Source organism: Danio rerio, chromosome 18 (genome assembly GCF_049306965.1).
Source record: "Danio rerio strain Tuebingen ecotype United States chromosome 18, GRCz12tu, whole genome shotgun sequence".
Taxonomy (NCBI): domain Eukaryota; kingdom Metazoa; phylum Chordata; class Actinopteri; order Cypriniformes; family Danionidae; genus Danio; species Danio rerio.
The window spans coordinates 45,370,268-45,397,801 of NC_133193.1; the positions used below are offsets into that span (position 1 = coordinate 45,370,268).

A 27,534-nucleotide genomic window follows, 5' to 3' on the forward strand; every position below is an offset into this window, starting at 1 on the left:
CATTCCCGATAAAACCAGACGATTTGGTCCCACCTTTAAGGGTCTGGGGTGAAAACTGCGGGACTTCAGTGCCAAAAAACGCACGGAAGAAGAAAAAAGAAGAAGAAGAAGAAGAAGAAGAAGAAGAGAAAAAAGAAGAATGAAGAATAGCAATAGTGGATTTGTCTAAGGCAAACCCCTTTGACAGTGTGCTACTGTAACTATAAAACTCTATGTTTAAATATTGTCACATCACACACACTCACACACACAAATCAATCAATCAATCAATCAATCAATCAATCAATCAATCAATCAATCAATCAATCAATCAATCAATCAATCAATCAACATCAAAAAAAGATAATAGCTATATTACATTTGGCTATAATTTTTCTGAGACACAATACGGCTACTGTGTTTGTCCTTGACATGTATAGGGAAAGTTTCCCAGCACCTGCTAGACACAGGCAACAATTCAAGTCATGAGCAGACCTGAAGAACAAATTACTTATTTGCCTTGGAGTAAACAGATTGTGAAGTATTGTCAGGCCTTCTGCACGTACCTCAGATTGCTAGAGGCATAGCAGGGGGAAAAATGGCCAGGCAAAAGATTATCAGTCCAATTTCACTCCACAGTCAGGCTCAATTCATATGTTTACCTCTTTGAAAATAGCAGTTACATTTGCAGGTCACGTGTGGATGCAGGTATTACCTGCGGGGAGACCAAAATGCCTTTCTAAATGGCCCAGACGGGCAGAGCAGGTCATCTTGCATGATTTCCTAGAGGAGGAAAAATCTTTCGCTTCCTAAATATCACACGGTAAGAATCGCGCCGTTGGGAATCATACCCTAAACATAGAATCACCCAGAGACGACTTAAAATAGAGCTAGTTTACTAAAACCAAAGACAAGTGAAAATGGAGAGACATTTCACCTCCAGCATTGTGTAGTAATTCGGAATATGAGAGCACAGGAAAAGTCATCATATTGGTCATACGTTTGACATTCACAGGTTGGCATCTTTCATAACAAGGCTTTTTTTCTCCTTTCCTCATTCAACCCTCACCCCATCTCAGTCTTTCTCTAAACCCCAATCGACATTTTCATTTTGAAGCACACCAGGAGTCTCAGATGGTATCACTTCGTAGAGAGTGTTCCTGCGGCCCGCTCGCTGTGTTCCCACCAGCATTAGTTTTTTATTCAGAGGCAGACATGGCCCGGGGGAGGATGGTCACCTGCTGAACCTTTCACTGAGATAAAGAGCTAAAGGGGTTTGATACCAGGGTTAAAAAGATCTGATGAACCAGACTAAAATGAACTCTGTACAACACAGCCGTCAATGTAAGATATGCCGCTTTGCATTTTAAACAACGCAGAAGAACGTAAAGTGATGATACACAGTTAAACACCAATGATCATACTACAAGTTATAAACCCAGCACAATTTAAGTACGTTAAAGGCATAGTTCACCCAAGAATTGGAATTATGTCATTATTAACTCTGATCTGTAAACCCTAGAGATGGTCATGCATGAAAATCCCAGTAGACAGTTCAGTTTCTAAAATACACACAACGGCCTAACTGGCCCCAACAACCATGCCATGTTTAAAGTCACTTAAATCCCCTTTCTTCCCCATTCTGATGCTCGGTTTCAACTGCAGCAGATTGTCTTGACCATGGCTAATGCCTAAATGGATTGAGTTGCTGCCGTGTGATAGGGTTATTAGAAATTTGTGTTAACGAGAAGTTTGAAAGGTGTACCTAATAAAGTGGCCAGTGAGTTAATAAATATACTGTCAAAGTGAAATCACCATTGGCACCAAAACGATATTCAGCTTTATCCAACACAATCCCATTAAAATTCACAACTTTTTTATGTGTTTCAAATTTTAATTTAATTTAATTTAATTTAATTTAATTTAATTTAATTTAATTTAATTTAATTTAATTTAATTTAATTTCTTTCTCATTTGTGACTTTTCATAGAATTTGATCTTATCCCACTTTTATAAAAAAAAATATATATAATAAATAAAAAAAACATGAGATAACACAAATCAGTTCTAATTATGCTCTACTTCTTCAAAATGCAAAAGAGTTATGCTTTCCCTTTAGAACAAGTTGGAAACAGACATGAATGCAAAAAAATGTTAAGTTGATGGCTGTACTTCAGCAGTTTAGAAAAACATAAATGCTACATGTATTATAGATTATATGCTATAAATATTTATCATGCTTTGTTGGATTAAGCACTCCAATACACAAGTTAAATTCTTTAACATTTAACTTTTAAAAAACAATCACAGAGCAAAATGTTGGAAAAAAAAACAATAATAAAATAAAAAATACAATCTACAAAATTTAAACAAATTATTATTATTATTATTATTATTATTATTATTTTGCTTCTCTTGATTTTTCCTCTTTTATTTATTTTTTAAAATATTTTTCTATAATATATATACATTTGAGTGTACTAGCTTTTGGACTGTTATCGAAAGTTATTTTGTTAGATAAGCTCTAGATTTGACTTCAGTACTTCAGTAGTTGAAGTCAGGGGGGCTATCAATTCAGGATGATAATAATTCTGTTTTTTTTTTTTTTCCCAATTTCTGTTAAAGTGAGAGAAGATTTTTTCAACACTTTTGTAAATATAATAGTTTTGATAACTCATTTCTAATAACTGTTTTATTTTATCTTTGCCATGATGACAGTAAATAATAGTTTACTAGATATTTTACAAGACACTTCTATACAGCTTAAAGTGACATGTAAAGGTCAAATAATTAAGGGGTGCTAATAAATCTGACTTCAACTGAATATATGTATATGCCAAGCACTGTATGTTCAATTAATTCTGTGTGCAAATTGTATACATGTCATTGAAATATTGATTAATACATGCCTATATATATATATAGCTCCGTGCCCTTAAGTGAGCCTTCAAGGCCTTTTTGTAAATTTCAGAGAAGGAGATGCTCAAGTACTATGAATAAACTGCTTTTGCAAAGAAATAATTAATCACTCAATGCATAACGCTCCGCTTGTTTTTTATTAGCCATTCATTTTGAAGAGATCTAATATTACATTATAACAAATTAAATGCTGTTTTATAAGAACAGCTATAACAGGAAAAATGGAAACCTTTTCACACCAACCCTGTCCCTAAACTCAACCCTGACAGGAAACTGTGTAGTTTAATTTTCCAACAAAATACTCATTCTCTATGATTTATACGTTTTTGAGAAATGGGGATATAAGCAATGTCCTCATAATCCACCATGATACCTGTATATTAACCATGTCATTATACAAATTCATGTCCTTACGTCACAAAAACATGCACACACACACATACTAAAGGAAAAAAAAAAAGATGAGGTATGTTTTAGAAAATCTGGAAAAGGAATATTTTGCCAAATGCATGCAAACGTTTGTTTTTTTCTTTTCTTTTTTTCTTTTCTTTTTTTTTCTGGATGGCTGGATGGATGAATCGATGGACGGATTCATTCATTCATTCATTCATTCATTCATTCATTCATTCATTCATTCATTCATCCATCCATCCATCCATCCATCCATTTATACATTCATTCATGCATCCATCCATCCATCCATCCATCCATCCATCCATCCATCCAACCATCCAACATAAATTTGAGGCTTCTAGATCTGACTCAGTCCCATGCTTTGACATTGTTCCTTTTTGCGTTTACCTGCTGACAGTGGACGGCTTTTTCCATGTATCTTGGATTTAATGGGGTTTGAGTCTGGCAAAAAAACATTTAAAAAAAAAGACTAAAACAAAAGCCAAAAAAAAAAAAAAAGTAAATAACAGGGTGAAAATGTGGTAAAATCTGAAAACATGGTAAGCATTAGGCTGCTGTGAGGGCTTTTCTTTTTCTGGATTGCTTTTTAAAACACTGTTGGTTGAGCTCAGAGTCAATCAGTCAGTAAATCAGTCAGTCGGCAGCGGTCTCTAGTGGATTTACGAGAGAAGAGTAAGCCTGAATGGCACTCGCAAAAGACATTTGAGACCTCAAAAAGCATACACAGCTGACTCTGGCGGATTCATGAATACAAAAACGGCAAAAAAACGTGACTCCTGGGACATATTTGGTGCTCTCCAGAAATGTATATAGAGATTCGAATGTTTCTTTAAAATCCTAATAATGATAGTCTGTGCCTTGACTTACTATAGATGGTATTTATTAGTTAATTTAGCAATTTCAATAACCTGACTGATTGTTGTAAAATTTGTGGCAAACAGCTGTACTGTCTCGTGTTTTACCATACTTTTTTGCAAAACACCTGCTAGTAATTTTCTGTAAAATTGAATTATACAAAAAAAAAACTGTTATATTTTATACAAATGTGTTATGTTTATTACGAAAATAGAATGTAGTTATACCTAAGCTTTATTTAAATTTTTTTTTTCAGTTTTAAAGGTATGTTAAAAGTGGAAAATTGTTTGGAATATTTAGAGATCGTATGCATAATTACATAAATAATCTTTATAATTACATTAATAACCTGCATGATTACAGTAATAATCCTTATAATCACATTAATTAAACTGTAGTATCACATTAATACATTATATATTTACAGTAATAATTTGAAAAATGACAGTAATAATCTGTGTAATTGCAGTGCTAATTATTAAAATGGCAGTAGTAACCTCTACAATTACAGTCAAAATATGTAAAATGTCAGTAATAACTAGTAATAACAAGTAATTATGGAACACGAAATTACTGTTTATTTTTTTTTAATTTTTTTTTTTTTTGCAGATTATCTACTTTTTTTTATACTGACAGTTTTTTTGTTTTTTGGGGGTTTTTTTTCACCTTGGAATTATAAGGTTAGAAACAGAATGTGTAACATTTGTTTTTTTTTTTTTTAATAAAAGTCTTAAAATGTAAACAACTTATAAAAAGACATCCCATAATGTAAATAAGCTGTCATTTAATAAGAATGTCAATAACTCAATTTTGACAAAAATGTCAAAAGAGAACCTTATAATTCTAAAGTGACGACTAATCAACATATAAGTATATGTGTATGTATATATTCACAAATCCATAACATTGCAGAAGACAAGCTCATCTCAAGTTTGTATTGAATTGAATTCAAATGCTGAAAGTAATTTGCTAATTCTATTAGGCTTTTAGTTAATGGTTAATCTGTCAGCTAAATGTCACACCATTACAACCAGTTATGTTATTTTATGTTATTTTATACAGTCAGCCCATTCCACCGGTGCATTTTGTATTGAGAATACTGTCTGTGTGTGCATGTGTGGGTCCACTCCTCATATGAAATGCATGGTAGAATTGACTGACAGAAGCATCCATTCACAAGTGACTCCACTCATAGGTGACAGTTGCTGCCCATTTATAGTCTACCAAATCAGTCACTTATGAGGATCCATACCCTTACAGTGACCTTAGAAAACCAGTAGATGTAGTGATGCTGTCCTATATGATAACATTAGCTTAAAGGGGTGGTCCACTACGATATTATATTTTAAACTTCAGTTGATGTGTAATGTAGCTGTGTGAACATAAACAGCATCTCTGAATGTAAAATATTCAAAGTTTAATGCAAAGGGAGACCTTGATTTGTACAGAGTTAGCTTAGCAACGCCTACAATTAACGAATTTTGGGGACTACAAAAAATACTTCCGCCCCCTGTGAGATCACAAAAGTTCGTTATTGCGCATCCCACACTGCGCAGGTAAAGGCCGTGGCCATAGGCGCTGTAACGTTACTGCAGAGAGAGAAATGCCATCCTGCTGTTTCCACAGAGCTGTTCTGTTTCTGTTGTTGGGCTTCCAAATGACACGACCCAAACACAGAAGTGCTTACAGTTCAATATTAATTATGTTCCAGAGAACTATAAAATACATAGCAAGCATGATTTGACAAAACACAGCTTCCAGAATCTCTCCCAGTTCAGTGCTGGATTCAGTTAAAATCTCCTCAAAGATGGAGCAAGGAGACGCTGTGAACTCTGAGTCATGACCTGTAAGTGTTTTTATTTGTTAAAATTGATCATGACATGTACAGTGTCTAACTTTAACGGTGTGTTGTAGCAAAGATGTAAACAACGGGAAATTATGGTAACCGCTAACGACTTAGCTAACGTTACAAATCTATATTTATCAAACGGCTGTAAACGCACACACACACATACACATACACGCACTCTTGGCCAGCACCTGCGTCTCTCTGTGGGAGACGGCAGAGTTTCTCTCTATAGGCAGCTTTGCTATGCGTTTTACAACTCGGACAATAAAGTCGCAAAAGATATGTGAACGATTCATGTTACTTACACAGGCATATTCCGCATATGCATGAAAGACGTCCTGTAACGCGTTGATTTAAAAAAAATACAGCAATGATTTCCCAACTGGAGTGTAACATCAAAAACAAATCAATCCAGGCTCACAAAGGTCTCATCTCACATCTTGTGCTTTATTCTGTCACCATAGAAAATAACTTAATCCGAGCATGAGAGAAAAAGAACAATAAAAATCTCTCCCGCGCACATGCGCTTCTCGTGTTACAGATACTTCATCGTATACACGCATAAACACACTAAAAGGCACAGAAACAGTTAAAGGAGCCGCATCCCATTTTCACTCGTTACAGACACGTGTTGACTGACTGACTGACTGACTGTTTACACAAAACGCGCGTGCTTGTCAGGGCGTGACGTGGAGCCGATCGGCGAATCACAGCATATTATGATGATGACCAATCAGAGTCACTTGAGGGTGGGCCTTTTAGAGAAACTAGGAAATATGACAGTCGTTTTCATGTTAGCTGAGTAGCTGTGTATAATCAAAGTGAGATTTATGAAAAAATAACACGATTTCCTTCAAGTTAAACATGAGCACACATTGCTTTGCATCTTATTAACACAACCAAGCCTTAAAAATAACATTCTGGACCACCCCTTTAAGATGACGACAACAACTGTCTTTTTTCATGAATGAATGAATGAATGAATAAATAAATAAATAAATAAATAAATATAAATGGATGACTGTATCCCTAATGTGCAACACCTATTGAATGGCATGAAGACAATTTGTTGGACTCCGTGTGTCAGTGTGTCCAGTCTGTTTTTTTACTCAGATGCTGTGTGGGTTTGAGTGATATAAACTATGTGACTTGGTTCTACTTCATGAAATTCACATTTTCAGTTTGAAATGAACATGTATTATAACCTAATAGCTAAAAAAAAAGAGGGTTGGAGTCAAGCTATTCATAAATGCATATAGCATTTTCAGCAATTTCAGAGATGTTTATAGCCAAATAATTTTATTGACTATACTCCGAATGTTCAAAACAACTCTTTGGTGTTTGATGGCATTTAAAGGAAAACAGAAATATTCCAGCACACTAGGTGAAGCTGAACAACTTTACAGACTTTTACACACTTCTTTGTTCCACAGAAGTCAACCTCACATGTTTTTTTTTTTTTTTTCCCTTGTGTATTTGCAATGTTAACTGCATCCACAACAATTTCTGTGATCACTAAATTTAATCCTAAGCAAACAAATACAGCCACATACTGTATTTGAACAGGTATAGCCTGGCGACCATGATTGGCCCGCCCAGTCACCAGATATGAACATTATTGAGCATGTCTGGGGTAAGCTTAAAGTGAATTGAAGATGAATTAAAGAATCTTGATGAACTCCTGCAAAAATGCTTTCTTTGCGTTTACAGATGACTTCATAAATAAAGTTATTTGAGTCATTGCAGAGATGTATGGATCAGCGGAGTCATACACAACATTCTTTTTTTTTTCTGCTGCACCATGACTTTATATTCTATACTGTAAATTGTTTCTGTTAAGTGACAAGACTTTTGTCTTAGCAAAGTCAGACCTTACTGTCCTAATTAAATAATTCAAAATCAAGGCATGATCAAATTTTATTTTGGTAAAATAAGAATAATGTGGAGACCTTTGACTTTCATATAAGCCACTTCTGATGCAAAACGATCAACTAGAAGTCAAGTTATTATTTATTGTTCCTAAAACTTGGATACACAACAAGACTTTTGTCAGGTAGTGTATATCATGTCATTATTACCATGTCTAACCAGTACTAGTTCAACAACAGAAGTGCGACACATTTAAACAAACAAACAAACAAACAAACAAACAAACAAACAAACAAACAAACAAATAAACAAATAAATAAATAAATAAATAAATAAATAAATAAATAAATGAATGAATACTAGGGTATCATAAAACAATAAGGCTGTAATAAAACAAAATTTAAAATAATAAATAAATAAATAAATAAATAAATAAATAAATAAATAAATAAATAAATAAATAAATAAATAAATAAATAAATAAATAGGGTATCGTTAAACAACAAGAGTATAATAAAATAGACACACAATAATGAAAAAAACAAAACAAAACAAAAGCAAAGCAAAGCAAAGCAAAGTAAAACAAAACAAAGCAAAGCAAAGCAAAGCAAAGCAAAGCAATAAAATAAAATAAAATAAAATAAAATAAAATAAAATAAAATAAAATGTATTTAAACAATTAGTGATTCACTAGTCAGTTTCTCCAACAATGCATTGAGTTTTTGTTCTAAAAATACAGTTAGTGTAACATAATTAACTGTTTTGACTTACCTATATAGTCAAAAAAGTACAAAGCAAGCCAAAAACACCAGGTATTTACCAAGTCTAATTAGGCACAACAGAAATGCTTAGGTATAGTGGCGCAGCTTTTATGCATTTACTCTACTTTCCGCTCTTCAGAATCTCCTTTTATCAGTATTTCAGAACAGAAAGCGTCTCTACAAAGTGGCCCTTCAAAGGACAGCATGTGAAACACAAGCATGCTAATAGGAATATTTCATCTCTCCGAAGCTTGTTTGCCGTGGCTTGGTATGGTGCAAACATCTGTTCAATAATTGCACACCCAGGGCTCCTCTATCTGCTAAAGACGCGCGGCATTACACATTCAAGACTACATTTTAGACGTCAATTACGCTATCTGATGTTTACTTAACCAAGCCATTACCATGCTAACGGTTCAAGACAATACCTCAGTGGTGTTATGAGAGCTGCAGATAATGCGAATGCGAGGGCAGTGGAGCGCTAACAAGCCCCGCATAACACACACGGAAAAAAAATGCCAGGAAGTGTTTCATGGCAGCTCTTTGTCAGCGTCGCTGAGAGAAGAGACTGGCTGTTTTCAGAAAAGCCGGCTTCTTATATTGATATAATCGCACTCTCGTACCTGCTAGGCCGCTGATAACTGACAGCAGGAGAAGTGGTTTCCATGGTGACCCCATACTTGTTCTGGAGGGTCCCTTCCGTGAGATTGTTAGTAGGTCTGTTTCTTCATTAAAGCAGCACCTACGAAAAACAAGAGGACAGGAGAGAGACAGTGAATGTGTGTGTGTGAGAGAGAACGAGGCGAGTTAAACTGAAAAAGCTGTTTTTCTGTATCAATCTTGAGGGTTTATAGCTTGACAGTTCGTGGAGTATCTGGTGTCTCTGAGTTGTGGAGAAAACCCAAGTGTAACACACAGCAATAACAAATTAAAACAATGTGCTAATACATAGTGGAAAGTTCTGGATGGTACATTGAGAAGTTTGTGAAAAGAAATTGACAAAAGATACACAACGATATCAGGATACACAATATTATCAACGATATAGTGATATTGAAACGATAATTTCAGTACAAGAAAATTGAAAGGAAGTAATATACATGAGACTAAATTATTTTTTGTAAGACAATGCTTTCAAATGATCATGCATTGTCTTTTTTTTCTCACAAAAATGCTATTATATATTTTATGCTATTATAATTGTAAATAGTATAAAAAAACAAAACAAAATAAAATGTGCAGATGTAATTTGAGGTTGATTGATTAATGGGTATGTGACCCCTGATCCTTTGGTATATTAATTATTGTTAAGAATATGCTTTATTTTATAGCCTCATTGTTTTATTTTATTTTATGTCTGTTTTATTATATTCGTATTGTTTTTTGATACCATATTTTTGTCATTTTAATTTATCTTTTTAAGGAGTTATTTATTTATTTATTTATTTATTTATTTATTTATTTATTTATTTATTTATTTATTTATTTATTTGTATTCATGTATGTATTCAGTAATTTATGTATTTATGTTTTTGTTTTATTATACCTTTATTGTTTTTATGATACCCTATTATTTTATTTTATTTGTTTGTTTCTATATTTATTTATTTTGTTTTATTATAGTCATATTGTTTTATGATTCTCTATTTTTGTCAAATTATATATATATATATATATATATATATATATATATATATATATATATATATATATATATATATATATATTTGTTTATTTTTATATTTATTTTTTAAATATTTCATATTTAAATTAGTGTTTTATTATACACTTATTGTTTTATGATACCCTATTTTGTATTTTATTTTGTTTTAAATGTTATTTATTTATTTATTTATTTATTTATGTATTTATTTATTTATTATAGCCTTATTGTTTCATGACATCCTATTTTGGTAATATATTTTTGTGTGTGTATATATATATATATATATATATATATATATATATATATATATATATATATATATATATATATATATATATATATATATATTTAATTTTATTTATTTATTTAATTTTTTTTGTCATTATTTTATTTTATTCCCCTGTAGTTCTGTTTGTTTCATTAAACTGATTGTTTTATGATACCCTATTTTATTATTTAATTTAATTTTAATATTTAATGTTTTACATATTTTTTATTTATTTATTTAATCCTCATTATGCATGTTTGTTTTATTATACCCATAGTAATATTACCCTAATATATCTCACTTTTTTATGCTATGGGACTTAATGATCTGTTGAGTCCTGTTTTTAAAATGTATGTTTTATATTTTTCACTAAACATTTTATTCACATTTTTTTATTTGCTAATTACACCTACTAGTTTGTCACTGATATTTTTTCTTTAATATCAAAAAAAAAAAAAACAAAAAAAAAAAACACTTGAATCTACCAACGAAATGCCTGAACTACCATTTAGGTGGATAGCAATAGACAAAGAATTTATATAAAAGCAGGAGTTGTCCATTTTACTTAATAATGTTTATAATTAGTTATTCCAATTGACATATAGTAATATTTAGATGTTTGACAGATCATAAATATAATAACCGGGTTATGACGGAATGAACAATGAACATCTGTTACCATACGTTTCATCAGAGTTTCCATTAAACATTGCGATCATTTCAACCCATTTGTGCATGACTCAATCCCAGTCATTACATTTTTATGCATGACACTGCCAGCTATTTTACCAACCATACTACAATACATCAACTATTACCTATACCCAATACTATGCTAGTTCATTCTGACCCCAGTTCTACCATAGCATAGCCACCATTCCTTTTTTTAATAAAGTGAAAAGTTGCACTCCTCCCCTTTAATCAACTCTCCCATTTGAGCCGAGAGAGAGACAGAGTGTGTGTGTGTTTGCCGGCGTGTGATGCATTAGTCTCCATGATCAAAGCACAGATGAGTATGTTGCTTTAGGGGTGATAGAGCAGCCAGATGCTTGAAAAAGAGACACACCGTCCTCTAACCACACACACACACACACACATCACTAATGCTTGTGCAGCTGCTCATATCAACACAAATACACACACACATGCTACAGCAGGTTATTTAATAACCCTTTTGCATAGAAACAGAGCAAATATTAATTTTTGAGGCTGAATGCAATTAATGGAGTCCTGTGGAGAGCCTGAGGAGAAACTGGACAAGCTCTCTCTCTCTCACTATCCATCCATTACTAATAACACCTGCCTGTGTCTCACCTCAGTGCACACACACATGAAGACTGACCAAGACTGAGTAGCATAAAGCAACAATTCTCATTATTTATATGCACGGCGCCACGGCCTGCCTATCAAGAACAACATCAATGAGAGCGTTCTGCAGGAGTGCGTGTAAAAAATGTGTCCATATGCCAAGCCTTTTTATAGCCAGCACATGGTGCACCTTCAATGTTTCTGTTATTTGTCTACTTTCATTTTTTTTATTATTATTATTTTTCATTGACAAGGTCACATTAGACATTACAGGAATGGTTCCCTGCAAAACAAAACAAACTAAAAATAAAAGACATGATCAATGTCATGCCAAGCCTGTATGACGTTTTTCATATGTCTTTCTTTCTTTCTTTTTTTCTTTTTTTTCTTTCTTTCTTTCTTTCTTTCTACTTCTGAAATTTGTATGAAAATATTTTTATTTTCCATTGGTCTTTGTACATGAAGTAACTACAATCAGAGTTCAAATTTTTGAGCGAGACGCTAATGGTCTAATCCGATTTCATGATTTATGCTAAGCTAAGCGAAATTGCTCTCCCTTGACCTGAAGTTTGATTGAATGGTTTCAACAATGGTAAAACTACACTCTTTATTTCTAGGGATAGAAAAAAAAATCTTTCTTTCATTCTTTCCTTTTTTTCTGTTTCACAATAGCCCTTTCGTTCTTTGACTTAAAGTGAAACTAGCCATTCGTAGAAATGGACAAAAAAAATATATATATATTTTCTATTGGTTTTAGTACATGAAGTAACTACAATCAAAGTTCAAATAGGAAGCTAATTCTTTAATTTTTAATCAAGATGTTAATGGTTTAATCTGATTCAATGATTTATGCTAAGCTAAGCTAAAATTGCTCCCGGTAGACCTGATGTTTAGTTGAATGGATTTAACAAAATTAGTACTCAACTCTTTAACACTAGGGAAAAAGTAAAATTAGAATAAAAAAATCTCTTTCTTTCTTTCTTTCTTTCTTTCTTTCTTTCTTTCTTTCTTTCTTTCTTTCTTTCTTTAATAATCCCTTCGTTCTTTGACCTATAATGAAACTGGACAATTGCCCAAAAGGACAAAAAAAAAAAAAAACATTTTTATTTTCCATCAGTCTTAGCACATGAAGTAACTACAATCAAAGTTCAAATAGGACATTTAACTAATGTATTTGATTATTTGTTTAGTGAGATGCTAATGGTCTAATCTGATTCAATGATTTATGCTAAGCTAAGCTAAAGTTGGTGCGTATGCGTGTTTCCTAATGATGGGTTGCAGCTGGAAGGGCATTCGCTGTGTAAAAGATATGCTGGATAAGTTGGCGGTGTATTCCTCTGTGATGACCCCTAATTAAAGGGACTAAGCCGAAAAGAAAATGAATGAATAAATGAATGAGTGAATATTCCCTTCTTTCTTTGACTTGTAATGAAACTGGATGTGTACTGAAAATGACATGGCCCATATAGACAAACAAACAAACATTTTTATTTTCCATCAGTCTTAATACTTGAAGTAACTACAATCAGTTCAAAAAGGAAATTTTAATTATTTGGAGCGAGATGCTAATGGTCTAATCTGAATGAATGATTTATGCTAAGCTAAGCTAAAATTAATCCCGCCAGACCTGAAGTTTGATTGAATAGATACAACAGTAGTAGAACTCAACTCTTTAACTCTAAAAAAAAATATTTCTTTTTTCTTTCTTTCTTTCTTTCTTTCTTTCTTTCTTTCTTTCTTTCTTTCTTTCTTTCTTTCTTTCTTTCTTTCACAATATTCCCTTCGTTCATTGACTTATAATGAAACCAAATGCGTACTGAAAATTGTATGGCCCAAATGGACAAAGAAAAAAAAAGACATCATGAATTATTTTTAAATTTCTTTTAAAGGTCTTTTTTTCAGCCATATAAAAGCATTTTCACGATGAAGAAGCTAAATTATAAATCATTATTTCTTTAAAACTCTAGTGCTCTAGTTCTTTTTGTTGTGTTCAAAAGCTTTTTTGAAACAGACTTTCCAATGAATCAGTTCATTGGACAAAATAAAAATGGTTAGAATTAGTAATTTACGAATTGGCTTAATCTTGTTATCTCAGTGAGTCACGGGTTTCAACTGAATCCATGAATCAGTAATACAGATTTAATAAAGCATTAGGGTTTATAAAAGATGCACTGAGTAATGAAATGAACCGCTTTCCTTTTCGTTTAAATGATTCTGAAAGTTGTCATTTAATAAGAATATGTCAATAACTCAATTTTGACAAAATGTCAGATACAACCTTATAATTTTAAGGTGACAATATTACTTTGCGTGATGACGTCATTGCGTAATCACAACTCAAAACTACATCTTTATCTAGTATACAAAATAATTAATGTTTTCTCAAATTGACTGGCCATCTCAGCAAAAACATTATTTGAAATATGTCAATTTAGAGTTGCATAAAAAAATATAGTTGACTATCTGAAAAAGTAATACAAACCATTTTTGGTTAGAGTTTTAATTTTTATTTTTAAATATAACACTGATAATGAACAGTTACGTTGTTTTAAATAACCACAGCTTGTGTACTGACTCGCTTTGATTTGTGAAATTAACACATTTGTAAAAGTGACAACAATTATAGCACTATTGAAATGTACTGCTACCTAAATTACCAACAATTATACATGTTAACAAATATCAGTAAATGGTTATGAAAAACAATCTGAGCTAGCAATTTAACTCTACTGACAGAAGTCTGCAGTCACTGCTCTTTTGAGTCACTTGTTAAAAATTGCTAAAAGTAGCCCAATGAATGCTAAAAGTCGCTAAATTTGTTGGTAGGTGCTGTTTGAAAAAAAAAAGTTGCTAGGGTTGTATGAAAAGTTGCTAAATCTAGCAACAAAATTGCTAAGTTGGCAACACTGGACAGATACACTTGGGTGGGTGTGGTGATTGGTCGGTCGATCAGTTGACAGTGGCCTTTGGTGGATTTAAGCAGGTTGCACACTAGATGCGCCAACTGGCACCACGACACGCTGCACACATGTGACAAATCACAAGCCACTATAATAAACAATATGCATTTTGTTTTGTTTCTTACATTCAGAGGTACGTGCATATAACGTATATCTCCACAATCCAATACTGATATAAATGTCCTCTCAGCTAAACGTTTTTTTTTTTTTTTTTTCGTCGGTTATTTCGATACATCAGCATATACAAATACAGTCATACAGTGGGAAAGTAAAAAAAAATATATATATATAAAAGGGGGAAATATACAAACAAGTAAACATGGTACTACAGTCAGGCTAGGAGCAAAATATATATACATATATATGTATGCTGCAAAAGCATTTTCAAGGGGATTCTTTCAAGCACATACACACATGCGTGATTTAAGGCATGTTCAAGAGGGGACCTGAAAAATTTTTCAGGTCCCCTCTTCAACATGCCTTAAATCACGCATGTGTGTATGTGCTTGAAAGACTCCTGTGGGAGCGATCCTCTTGTGTATATTTAGTAATGCAGGCTTGCGTCAGGCCTGTCTAAAGTTCATCGCACTTGGCTGCTCCACATCAGGCTGTGTGCAGTGAGCTTTCATCAAGAGCTCGCTCTCTTTCTCTCCCTCTCACTAACAATAGAGAAACGAGGAACAAAACTCCAATTCTAACCTAGATCAATCATACGGCGGAGGAACAACCCCATATTTACAAATATGAGGGAGACATCATTTCTGTGCCAATTACGTAAGCTTGAATTCTAATAAAGGTGTAACAGGTCAAATCGGTATGCTTTTATGGGTGGTTTTGCTTCAGGTACTGGTTTTGTGTTACAATAGTGAACTTATAATTGGTATGCAGTGTAGTTTTGTTGATGGTTTTTGTGGAGGAAATGATTAATGCTGATAAATTGTACTATAATTTGTAATTATGACACATTGAATCCCTTTATTAATGTGCAGTTAAAATATTTAGAAATATTTAAATGAGCAAACTGCATCATTAATTACAAAGCAATAGCACATAATTAAACATGAAGTTTTGAAGTGTAAAGACCCAGTGTTTTCTTGCAACATGTACTGTGATAAACTTTTTGTTTTAATACTACTTTTGCTTTTGTCTATAATTTATCACCCATTCCGTAATCTGAGAAAGCTCATAGCTTTTCATTTCAATTAATTTTGCAGAAGTTGTCACATGCAGAAAAACCATTGTAAGAATTAAACAAGAAATTCTGAAATATGAAAACTATATGAGTATTTATGAGTGTGATATTGTGTCTATAAAACAGTTAGATGGCATAACCGTGTGTATAAGAGTATAAAATCAAACACTGAGCGTCTAAAAACCCTTTTGTAAAAGGAACTATCTTCTTCCAGCAATCATTTACATCTGCTGCTGACTGTCAGAACCCGTTGCCAGACAAACATCACTTTAGAGCTAGTATTTGTTTGATTCTCTGGGGGGGATGTGTTGGTTGGGGGGTTGGGGGTGCTACTACGCCTCATTTTTCAAATGGCACATTTTCATATGGCTGAAATCGTACAAAATAGTCACTAAACTGACTAAACGTAAAATAGTTACATTTTCTCTTGAGATCACCTCAGTGTGCAGGGCTTTCCACAGGTTTGAAATATAGTTGCAGTGGTAGCCTGATTGAAAAACACCTTTTTCCCACAGCACATAAATGGTCAACTACATGCAACAAACAAAAAATAATGTGATTTTTACCTTGATTTTTATTTATTATGACATTGTAATACACTTTGTATTTTCTTCTCTCTCTCTCTCTAAAGTTGCTATATTGGAATAACATTTACAGTATTGTCAAAACATTTCAGGTATGTATAAAGCATGTAATTAATTATTTTTAATAAAATATGCAGCAAATGAGAAATAAATATCAGAAAAAAATAAAGAAAAATAGAAATTATTGCAAAAAAAAAATACTAGAATAAAAAGTGTAGATTGTTGAAATAAGGCAAATTAGTTGATTAACCCTTTCTGAAGGTGTACAAATATTTTGCAGCCATTCTAGATGTAATTTTGTTCTCTCCGAATATAAAGTTTATCTGAGTCGTTGATTAAATGATTAATCATTTAATGTTTCTCTCGCGGCTGTGAGCGTGCAGTCAGCTGCGAAAAGGTAATGCAAAAACGCATACAAATAACGGGAACTTTAGAATTCAAAATAGTAATACCTGAATTCTGGACATATTATGAGATTCAGAAACTACGGACGGATGCATTTTGGGTTGAAAAGACGCGTCTCAATGGGTCTGCAGAGCACGTGAGAATTTCTGTATGAGTGATAGATCGCGCACAAACAGAACCAGCAGTAGAAAACGTGCAGAGCGAGAGGAGATTTTCCACTGGTTGATCGATCGCGAATGTTTAGTTTTCTTGGACGGATACAAAAAAAGGTATGAGGTCTTTCTCTCTGAGATAGCTGTCAAATTGTCGCTGATTTGGGCTTCTGGATGAGATTAAAAACGTTTGGTATTTCACCATTCAGTGGAAACAATTGAAACAGCAGTATATTTTACTGAAAAATTTCAGCTCACAGAATTAACTTGCGTCCTATCTGAGATTTATTTGAAATAAATCTCAAACTTGGGGTTTTCAGTTTGTGCTTTATTTTATTTGACCCTCAGTCCCTTACATAGACCATTAGCATCTCATTCAAAAATGACCAGAGTTTCAAAAATGTTCCTATATAATGTCACATTGTTACCTAGCTAGAGACCATAGTACACTAGATATCGCATACGGACCCTGAGCATGGGTCAATAGTGCCGCCACACTAGTACAGTGCTCCCAGGACGAATGTCATTCAACTGCACTGGTCAAGACAGTGTTACTACGTGAAGATGCAGGAGTTTAGCACTGTGCACAGATTTAGTAACGAGCAAACAAAGAAAATAAAGCACAAAGGCAGAACATTTCATAGGTAAGATTTAGTTTTTTTACGCTTTTGTATGTTAGCTATGAACTTTTTGTGCCAAACAGGTAACATTATTGATGATAATACAGTCATTTACTGCATTCACCATAAGGCAAAGAAGCACCAACTCACACTAAATACTAGGCTTATGCCAGTTTTGTTGAATAAGATCAGCAAACATTGCAAAATAAATATGACAACGAGGTGCTGCGCTGCCAGTAACTTGTATTATTGTCAGCTAAGTGAAGGAGTCATAACAGGGATTCATTCACAAATGAATCGTTCCCTCTGTCAGTGAGAGAAGGGAAAGCATCTGCAAGAGAGGGGGGGTGTTTCAGGACACGGATTAGATCAAATTTAAATGAGAGGGGGGATAGTACATTTACATACACACAAACCAAAGCTTTTTGTGCGATCACTGATCCAACAATTCCGAAAGTGATGTAAAATCATAAGTTTCGTGATTAAAAACTAAAATTGCATAATGATCTCCGGGAAAACTCCCAATCCTAGATATATGTGTATATGTTTATATCTCTGGCTCTGAAAGGCCACAGTCCTACATTGCAGCTTGGGTCCCGCGTTCATTTCAAAGGAGAGCTTCTCTGTAGTAAAATGGCAGCTCTATTCACATTCCTTCCAATTGGCAACAACAGGGTAGGCGACATCTAATGTATATATCTATGGCTAGAGACTATTTTCTGGCATTGCATAATATTGCGACTGCAGCAAAGTCTTAATTATTTACTTAATTATTTACTTAAAAAACTTAATTATTACGCCGTAATGAGAGTAGTTCCTCGCCATGTTGGGTTATAAATAGAAGATTTTATTTTCCATCGGTCTTAGAACGTGAAGTAACAACAGCCAAGCTTCAAACAGGAATTTTAACTAAATTATTTGGCCATTTTCGAGCGAGACACTTATGGCCTAATCCGAATCAATGACTTATGCTAAGCTAAGCTAATATTGCTCCCATCAGACCCTAAGATTAGTTGAAATGATTCAACAATGGTAAAACTCAACTCTTTACTTTAGGGGAGTTGAAAAAATGAGGGTATTTGAAAAAAAAAAAAAAAAAAAAAAAAACTTTTAACACTGATCAAACCAACATAGTTCTGAGCTTGTTAAAACTCCAAGCGTCTCTGACTACAATCTGCTCTAGTATTCAGATCACTCAAAAATTTCTTTGACGCCATAATCCCACTGATGATAAAACAGCAGCAATGAGACGAATGAAATAAAGTCAGATCTACTCCCCCGCTTTGAAGTAAACGTTGACAATAATAAAGTAAGGCCATCATCTCTAATGTACTGCATGCCCATCTTAATAACAGCGAGATAAAATGGTGTCCACCTCCGGCTAATTGTTTAAAAAATAAATAAACAAATCCTTATGAGAGGAGAAACAAAAGCAGGCACTCGTTTGTCACGAGGAGGATCAGATGGCTCTCTTTGAATTCCTCATTAATTAAAAGAGGCAGATGAAGTGTAATGTCACCCAGGGGACGGGGATTAGAGCGGCTCCGGGCCATCATGACTCCAGCACGGTGACCTCAACGGGACAGAGAGGCTCATGCAGACCAAACAGAAACAATAGAGTCTGCTGAGAGTTTCATCTGAGAGTGGTGGTATATTAGTGAACTCTGTCTTTTATTCTTTTTGGGTCAGGACAGTTTTGGATGCATGAGAGTCTTTTGAAAGGAACATGCTGTCTTAGTTCTAATTATCCAAGAAACATGATAAGGGTTTCTATATGTTGTATAATTCAGAAATCAATAAGTCAGATGTGATGAGAGAATTTGAATTACACCCAGGCAGTTTCGTAATCTGGAAGACAGGGAATGCCACTTCAGAAATAGACTTTTACACTTTAAAAAAGCCCATTGGATCAAACATGGCCAAACTGAACATTATTATTATTATTATTATTATTATTATTATTATTATTATTATTATTATTATTATTATTGATATCCGGATCTGATCATCAGTTGCAGCAATAAAAACATTCAATAACAATTTTTATGTTCTAACAATGACAATAACAAAAACTAAAACTAATAATAATATAATAATAATAATAATAATAATAATAATAATAATAATATGAAGAAAAACAAGACCAACAACAGTAGAGTGTTGCGAAAAACAAACTAAAATAAAATAAAATAAAATAAATTAAAAATTAAATAAAATCAAACAAATAAAAAATAAAAATAAAAACTACATTTATATATTTTAATATAGACTTAATAACACCACATAAAATAAAATAAAATAAAAAATATGAAAAAATAACAATATTTTTGTATTTTAATATAGATCCAATAACACCAAAAAAAAATGAAAATAATTATAAATATATTATTTATATTATTAAATATATATTTATATTCCCCATATTTTTTACCACACAACTATAGTCTTGTGGTGGCACAGAATTAGACCCCTTTCTTCAATTCACACAGAAACAGCAACGCGTAAAGCATGCCATTACCTTGCAGAGAAGGTATAGGTTTAATGCTGGCAAAGTAGAACAAAGAAGCAACTTGAAGCAGAAAGCCAGAGTATGTCTGCAGACTGGAGATGTTATTAAGTTGATGATGACAACATTGCCATAGCAAACTGTGAGATTTGTAAACTTGGGATTGCCTGCCGGGTATTTTAGGATGAGGTGCTATTTGCTTTTTTTTTTCTATTAGATTTGTTTAAATGTAGTGTTGCAATAAATCCAAAAGTGAAGAATTTATGTTATTTGTTACTTGATTGTTTAATCTACCTCACAAAAGTGCTCCAGGGCAAAAAAAAAAAAACAAAAAAAAAAAAAACTGATGGGGACATCCCTAATTATTATTATTATTATTATTATTATTATTATTATTATTAGTATTATTATAATATAAGTATTATATTATTATAAGTTACTCTAATGTATACAATGGTTGAGTTTCTCCATTGTTGACCAAAGGTTTGGTTAAAAATAACCCAACATTTTTTAGGAGTGTAATGCTGTTGACAGGTCCAAGTAATTTAAGGTATGCTTTTGGTGATTCATACACTATCTGCTTGCTTAAATCAGTTTGCTTTAAAAATATTTTGCTTTTATTGCATTTAGCGCTGTAAAAACTGCATTACCCACAATGCTGTGCGAAAAATACACCAATTGATGAATTGCAGCAATCAAAACGTTCAATGACAAATTTTATGTTCTAACAATGACTGACATGAATGGTGAAAACTAAAACTAATAACAATGATAATAATAATAATAATAATAATAATAATAATAATAATAATAATAATAATAATAATAATAATAATAATACTATTACAACTATTACTACTACTACTACTACTACTACTACTAATAATAATAATAATAATAATAATAATAATAATAATAATAATAATAATAATATGAAGAACAACCACACCAACAACAATAGCATGTTGGCAAAAATAAAACAAAACAAAATAAAAAAAATATATATATATAACAAAATAAAACAATATTTTTGTATTTCAATATATAGACACAATAACATCACATAAAAATAAAATAAAATAAAATAAAATAATTAACAAAAAAATGAAACCAACATTTGTGTATATTAATATAGACTTAATACCACATAAAAATAAAATTAAATTTAATTAAATACATTTTTTATTGTATTTTGATACACTTTGCTCTCCTATATGCTCTGTTACAACCCAATTATTGAGCAAAAAATAAATAAATAAAAAATCCTTACAAAAAACTAAATTTAATTTAACACCTACTTTCCACTATTTTATGTGTTCCAGGGATATACCCGTTTATCTATTGTGACTATCCATTTCTCCATACTATAAATGCGCTATAAAAAACAGCATCTACGTCTTCTTAATCTCAGCTTCCAATAGCGCTCAGCAATGATTAATGCAGCTCTACAATTCTAAATTTTCCGGAAAGCTCTTGTTTGAAGTCTGTAGGAGGAGGAGAAGAAGAAGAAATCGAACACTGAAGGCGGATGGTGAGAAAAGTAATCGCAATGGTACGTGTGTCATACAATCTTAAATGTCCAGCTCTATCTCGTTTTGCCAAAGAAATGATCCAGAAGGCATGACTGGCTTATTTGTGTTAAAATAACTGCAAGTGTGAAGCTCGGGGAAAGGAATGAGATATTACTAAAGCAAAAAAATAAAAAATAAAATAAACCTGAAACTGATACCCGCCTGCGGGAATACTGTTACATCATGAGCGAACACTGCCTATGGGAAACTATAAGCAGTCAGTAATCATTTGATGTGCAGGGAAAGGAAGAGACAGGATCACGTTCCAACCATACATAAATATACAGTAATATATGAATAATAAAAAAAATTCTTCTGGAGAAAGTCGTGTTTGTTTTATTTCGGTTAGAATAAAGAATGGATAAACATTCTCATTTCAACTATATATATGCACAGTATTTGTTTTACTTTTAGTTAGAAGAACTTGTCTTCACTACAGACTCACTCAGTGGTTTTAACTTGTGGTTCATGGAGACCTATATACAGTTTATCTGACATAGCCAGTTCAGTCAGTTCTTGAAGCTTTTTCTCTCACCTAATGAGCTGATGATCTGAAACAGGTCTCATAAAAGAGGGAGAAACACAGAATGTGCAGAGCTGTGAGTATCAAGGACCTGGAGTGAAACTACAGCATTAACAGAAAGTTTCTTCTGCCGCAACAACTGACCTGCTGCTGACACAAAAAGAGGAAGTAACATGTTTAAATAAAGAAAAAATTAGAGGACATTTAATTATTTGGTAATGACAAATAAAATGTTTAAGTGTGGACTTTAAAAGTAGAAACACTTTATTTTCTTAGGAAATAATGATTTTATTTAGAACTCTGTAAAATAAACCTGAACTCCACCATGAGAAATATAGTAAAGATAACAATATTTCAGTATATGATTAATCCAACTTTAGCATCACATCACTCTTCAGAACATTCCAGCCAGATTTGATATACATAACAGATTAATCACATCCTTATGGATAGCTGTTTCTGCAATCAATCAATCAATCAATCAATCAATCAATCAATCAATCAATCAATCAATCAATCAATCAATCAATCAATCAATCAATCAATCAATCAATCAATCAATCAATCAACCAATCAATCAATCAATCAATCAATAAATCGATCAATCAATCAATCAATCAATCAATCAATCAATTGTTACTATTATTATTATTATTATCATTATTATTATTATTATTAGTAGTAGTAGTAGTACTAATAATAATAATAATAATAATAATAATAATAATAATAGTAATAATAATAATAATAATTAATGATAATAATAAAATAATAATAATAATAATAATAATAATAATAATAATAATAATAATAATAATAATAATAATGAACTTTTGAATTGTTATTCAGACTTTTTTAGAACTGTTGCAAACAAACTCGCATTTGTAAGTAATTCTATCAGAGTTTAATTATCAATTTTTTTTCAACTCACAATTATTACTGTTATACTATTCTGGGCAATTGTGGGAATATTTCAGAGGAATTCACAGGAACTGCTCGATTAGAAAAATCTGAACCAAGGACAATCTGCCAAAATCCACCAAAGACATTAGAATCGCATTAACCAATCAGAACCTTGCTCTATGAGTAATGTGATTATGATGTACCCAGCAGGCACACAATGTCATAAGGCAATAATATTAGGTTAGATTTAGATAGTAATATTGGGTGACAAAAATTCAATGTATGTTATTTTGACTTCCAATAATGATTTTAAATGACGTCGATATTTGTTTGTTTTTAGTTAAGTTAGTAAGTGACCAAAATCGAACGTCAAGCCAACATCTTAAGCCAATGTCACACTGAAGTCAATATTGACATTTATTCGTCAAGTATGGCAACCAAAATCCAACATCTGATAGACGTCATAATGGAAACATCCACACAACGTCAAGCTGTAACATCATTAGATGTTGATATTTGGTTGTTTTTGTTGCGTTAGTATATTAATCAGGCAGTGAAGTTGATTGGTTTATAATAAAAGCAAATCTGAAAGTCTGTGGTTTTATAATGGCATGACCGTAAACGATTGAGCATGGCTTATTGCTAGTTCAACTCCTCTGTGCACATACCCCATTGCAAGGAACAAGTGAGGTTCATTATTAATACGTACCACTATATACATTTCTGGAAAGCGCAAGATACGTCACAGAAAGTTTTTTTTTTTTTTTTTTATGCAGTTTTTGTTTTTTGAGTCCACCAGAGGCCACTGTGTACACTGTTTCAGATCTCAAATTTCCCTCGCAAGTGCCCTTCGCACCTGCTGTTCTTGCATAAATCCACCAGAGGCCACTGTTGCCTGACTGACTGACCGACCAGCCGATAACCCCACCCAACTCTTTCCCCAAAACCTAACCGAGTGTTTTCAAAAGCAATACAGAAAAAGAAAAACCCTCACAACAGCCTGGTTTTTAACACATTTTCAGATCTAAAAACATTCTCATGCTGTTATTTACTTGTTTATTATTATTATTATTATTTTTTTTTTTTGCATTTTTTTTATTGTTTTACATGATTTTTGGAACAGTTCTTTACTGGACTCAAACGGCATCACCATGGTCAACTCCTCTTTGTGTCTCAAATCGGCTGACATCTGAGCCACTGTGTAAACTGGTAACAGCAACAAAAGCTGTCAACACAGAGGTAAGCAGTCAGTTGGTAGCGCGAAAAGAAACAGAAGCCATTGGCAGTGCCATACCACCCCAAAGCAATAGCTTTAAAGACTAAATGCAGCTATTGGTAGCTCTGGCTATATCATTTACAATCTCCAGAAATGTATACGAAGGTACATTTTCACAATAAGCCTGTGTTGAAAAAAATCATAACTGTAAAATTAAAAGTCACAAGAAGAAACAAGCATTCATTCAGTAAACAGATCAAACCATTAACTGAGACTGATCTGAAAAACAGGTGATGTGTTTTAAGTAACTGTTTAGAGTTGAAAAACAAGTCAAACGATAAGCAAAACAGTTATTATAACCTGATAATATGAATGCACAATACAAAGGCGTAATTAACAGCACAAGTGTGATGTATCAGTCTAGCACATTATACAAACTCTCAGATAAATATTTAAAGCTTAAGTGGTGGATAAATATGACAACAGTATGATTAGATGTGCAGGAAACTTTTTTCTTCTTCTTGTATTTCTATAACTGATTTTATAAACTATAAATTGCATGGTATAAACTCACAATTTCGAGGAAATAAAGTTAGAATTCAAGCAATTAAAAATGAGGAAACATTCAAAGAAGTTATATATATATATATATTTAGATTTAGGGTTGCAATTCATGTATACAATAAATCTAACTTTTTTGCCAGATAATTTTCAACACAGATTCATTGTGAAAATGTACCCCCACATACATTTCTGAAGAGCGTGAATTATGAAGCCAGAGCTACCTATGGCTGAATTGTATCTTTAAAACGAACACTTAAGGGTGGTGTGATGCCACCTCCGGTTTCTTTTTCTTTTCACGCCACCAGCTGACCCCTTACCTCTACATGGACAGCTTTTGCACTGTTACCAGTTTGCCCAGTAGCTCGCCATGCACATCAGTGAACTTTAGTTGAAGGATTTAAATCTGGCAATGAATGGTTGCAAAAGCAGGTAAAATCAAAACAAAATTCAAATTAAATAAATAAAACTAAATATTCAATTAAATAACAGGGTGAGAACGTGGTAAGATCTGAAAGCATGGTAAAAAAAAATTATCAGGCTGCCGTGAGGGCTGTTTTTTTTTTCTAGATTGATTTTGAAAACACTGTCGTTGGATTTAGGAAAGGGGTTGATTGGGTCAATCGGTGCTTTTAAAAACACTATCAGTTGGGTTTATGGATGGGTTGGGTGGGGGAATTGGTTGGTCAGTCAGTCAGTCAGTCAATCAGTCAATAAGTCTGTAAGTCGACAGTGACCTCTGGTGGATTTACACAACAAAAAGCGCAAATGGCACTCATGAGGGAAATTTGAAAAGGCAATGACTCTGGTGGATTTGCGAAAACAAAAACTGCTAAAAACATATCTCCTGGGACGTATGTCACAATCTCCAGAAATCTATACAGGGGTATGTATCAATAATGAGCCCAAGTTGTAAATTTTTTTTTTATTTAGAGTTGCAACTTTTCAATTAAGAAGGGTTCATGTTTTTTTTTTTTTTTCTTAAAATTCAGTTGTTTTTTCATTAGCATGGGAGATGTTATTTTTCAGCTAATATTTTCACAATTGTTAAACTTTGTATTCCAATTCAGAATCAAAAGAAATGCAGGAAAGATTAAGGGGTCGATCACACCCAACAAAATTTTTGCATTGTGAGGCGCCTTTTTTAAATGGTTTACTAAAGATCGCATAAGTTGTACTTGCTGCTTATGCACCCCTCTCGTTTTAATCACCAGCTGCGCCTCACATTTTTACATTTGTGCATTGTGCACTCGCAGTTTAAAGAAGTCAACTCCGAGTGGAAAAAGCATGTTATGCCAGTCACAAATAAAATAAATATACATATACAGGGGGGGGGCTAATAATTCAGGAGAGCTTATAATTCTAATTTAGTATCATGTTGATGGGTCCCAACAACCAGCATTCTTCAAATAATTTTTTATGTGGGTTTAGGAGATGAAAAAAACTCATCGAGGTTTAAAACCACATGGGGGGAAGGAAATGATAAGGATATTTACATTTGTGTGTGAACTATGCCTTAAAGAACCTGTGATCTAAACAGCTGCTGTTTCCATTGGCCATTTAATTGACTCTCAAAAACAGCCTTTGCAAAGCACTAACAAGTCAGCTGGTGTTCAAAAATAATCTATAAACTGTAAAATCATCTCACAACATCATGTCTGCTCATATCTGTTGGAAAATGAGACTGGAAACGCCTGTGACTGCAGACGGGGTCGGTAACTTGATGATGGGAACCCGCTGATAGTCAATCAGGAACAGGCAAAGACCTGATTATAATCACAGGCTACACGCTCACTTAATATAGCGCTTCACACCTCTCCAGCCCATTAACATTTACGTCAGCGATATTGAGAAGATTCTGGGATGAGCGTGGAGGAGACAATTGTCTGATGTTTTAATTGGAGCCTGTTTGGGGCCCTGTGTGGTCTATTATAATTACTGATGGAGGATTATAGACAGTGAGACGCGACTCCGGGATTAGATCAGAATATAGATGTCTAATAGCATCATTTTAAATAACTCTTTAGATATGTGTGAATAATTGGAACTCAAATGAACAGAAGTTCTCATGAAACCACATATGTAAACACATTGAGTGCATATTTTCAAATAACCTAAATTTCATCTCAAAACTTTCAAAAAGTCAAACAGAATATGGAATTTTTGTATGTACAGAGACTTTTTAAATGTACTTTATTTTAAGGTGTTCTTGATATATATATATATATATATATATATATATATATATATATATATATATATATATATATATATATATATATATATATATATAATTCCCTTTTATTTTATTTACATATATATATATATATATATATATATATATATATATATATATATATATATATATATATATACATACAATAAAACATAAAATAAAAATAATTAAAAAAATAGATCATATTCCAAAAAAAGTAATTGTTAAATATTTAATC

The 27,534-nt window shown here is 32.6% G+C and overlaps 1 protein-coding gene and 1 long non-coding RNA gene across 11 annotated transcripts in view; one reads left to right on the forward strand and one right to left on the reverse strand.

Moving 5' to 3' along the window:
• Nucleotides 1-27,534, reverse strand: part of cntn5 (contactin 5) — a 444,462-nt gene that overhangs the window by 294,966 nt on the left and 121,962 nt on the right. For all 10 annotated transcript variants that reach the window (XR_012393602.1, XM_073928913.1, XM_073928910.1 and 7 more), the window contains one exon: nucleotides 9,270-9,388. Coding sequence is in view for 9 of the 10 variants with exons in the window: in XM_073928906.1 (XP_073785007.1) it covers nucleotides 9,270-9,388 (119 nt within the window). In the remaining variant the exon portion in view is untranslated. The remainder of the gene's footprint in view (nucleotides 1-9,269; nucleotides 9,389-27,534) is intronic.
• Nucleotides 3,456-7,592, forward strand: LOC141378772 (uncharacterized). The gene is made up of 2 exons (XR_012394107.1): nucleotides 3,456-5,489; nucleotides 6,955-7,592. It is a non-coding gene; the product is annotated as an uncharacterized lncRNA (long non-coding RNA).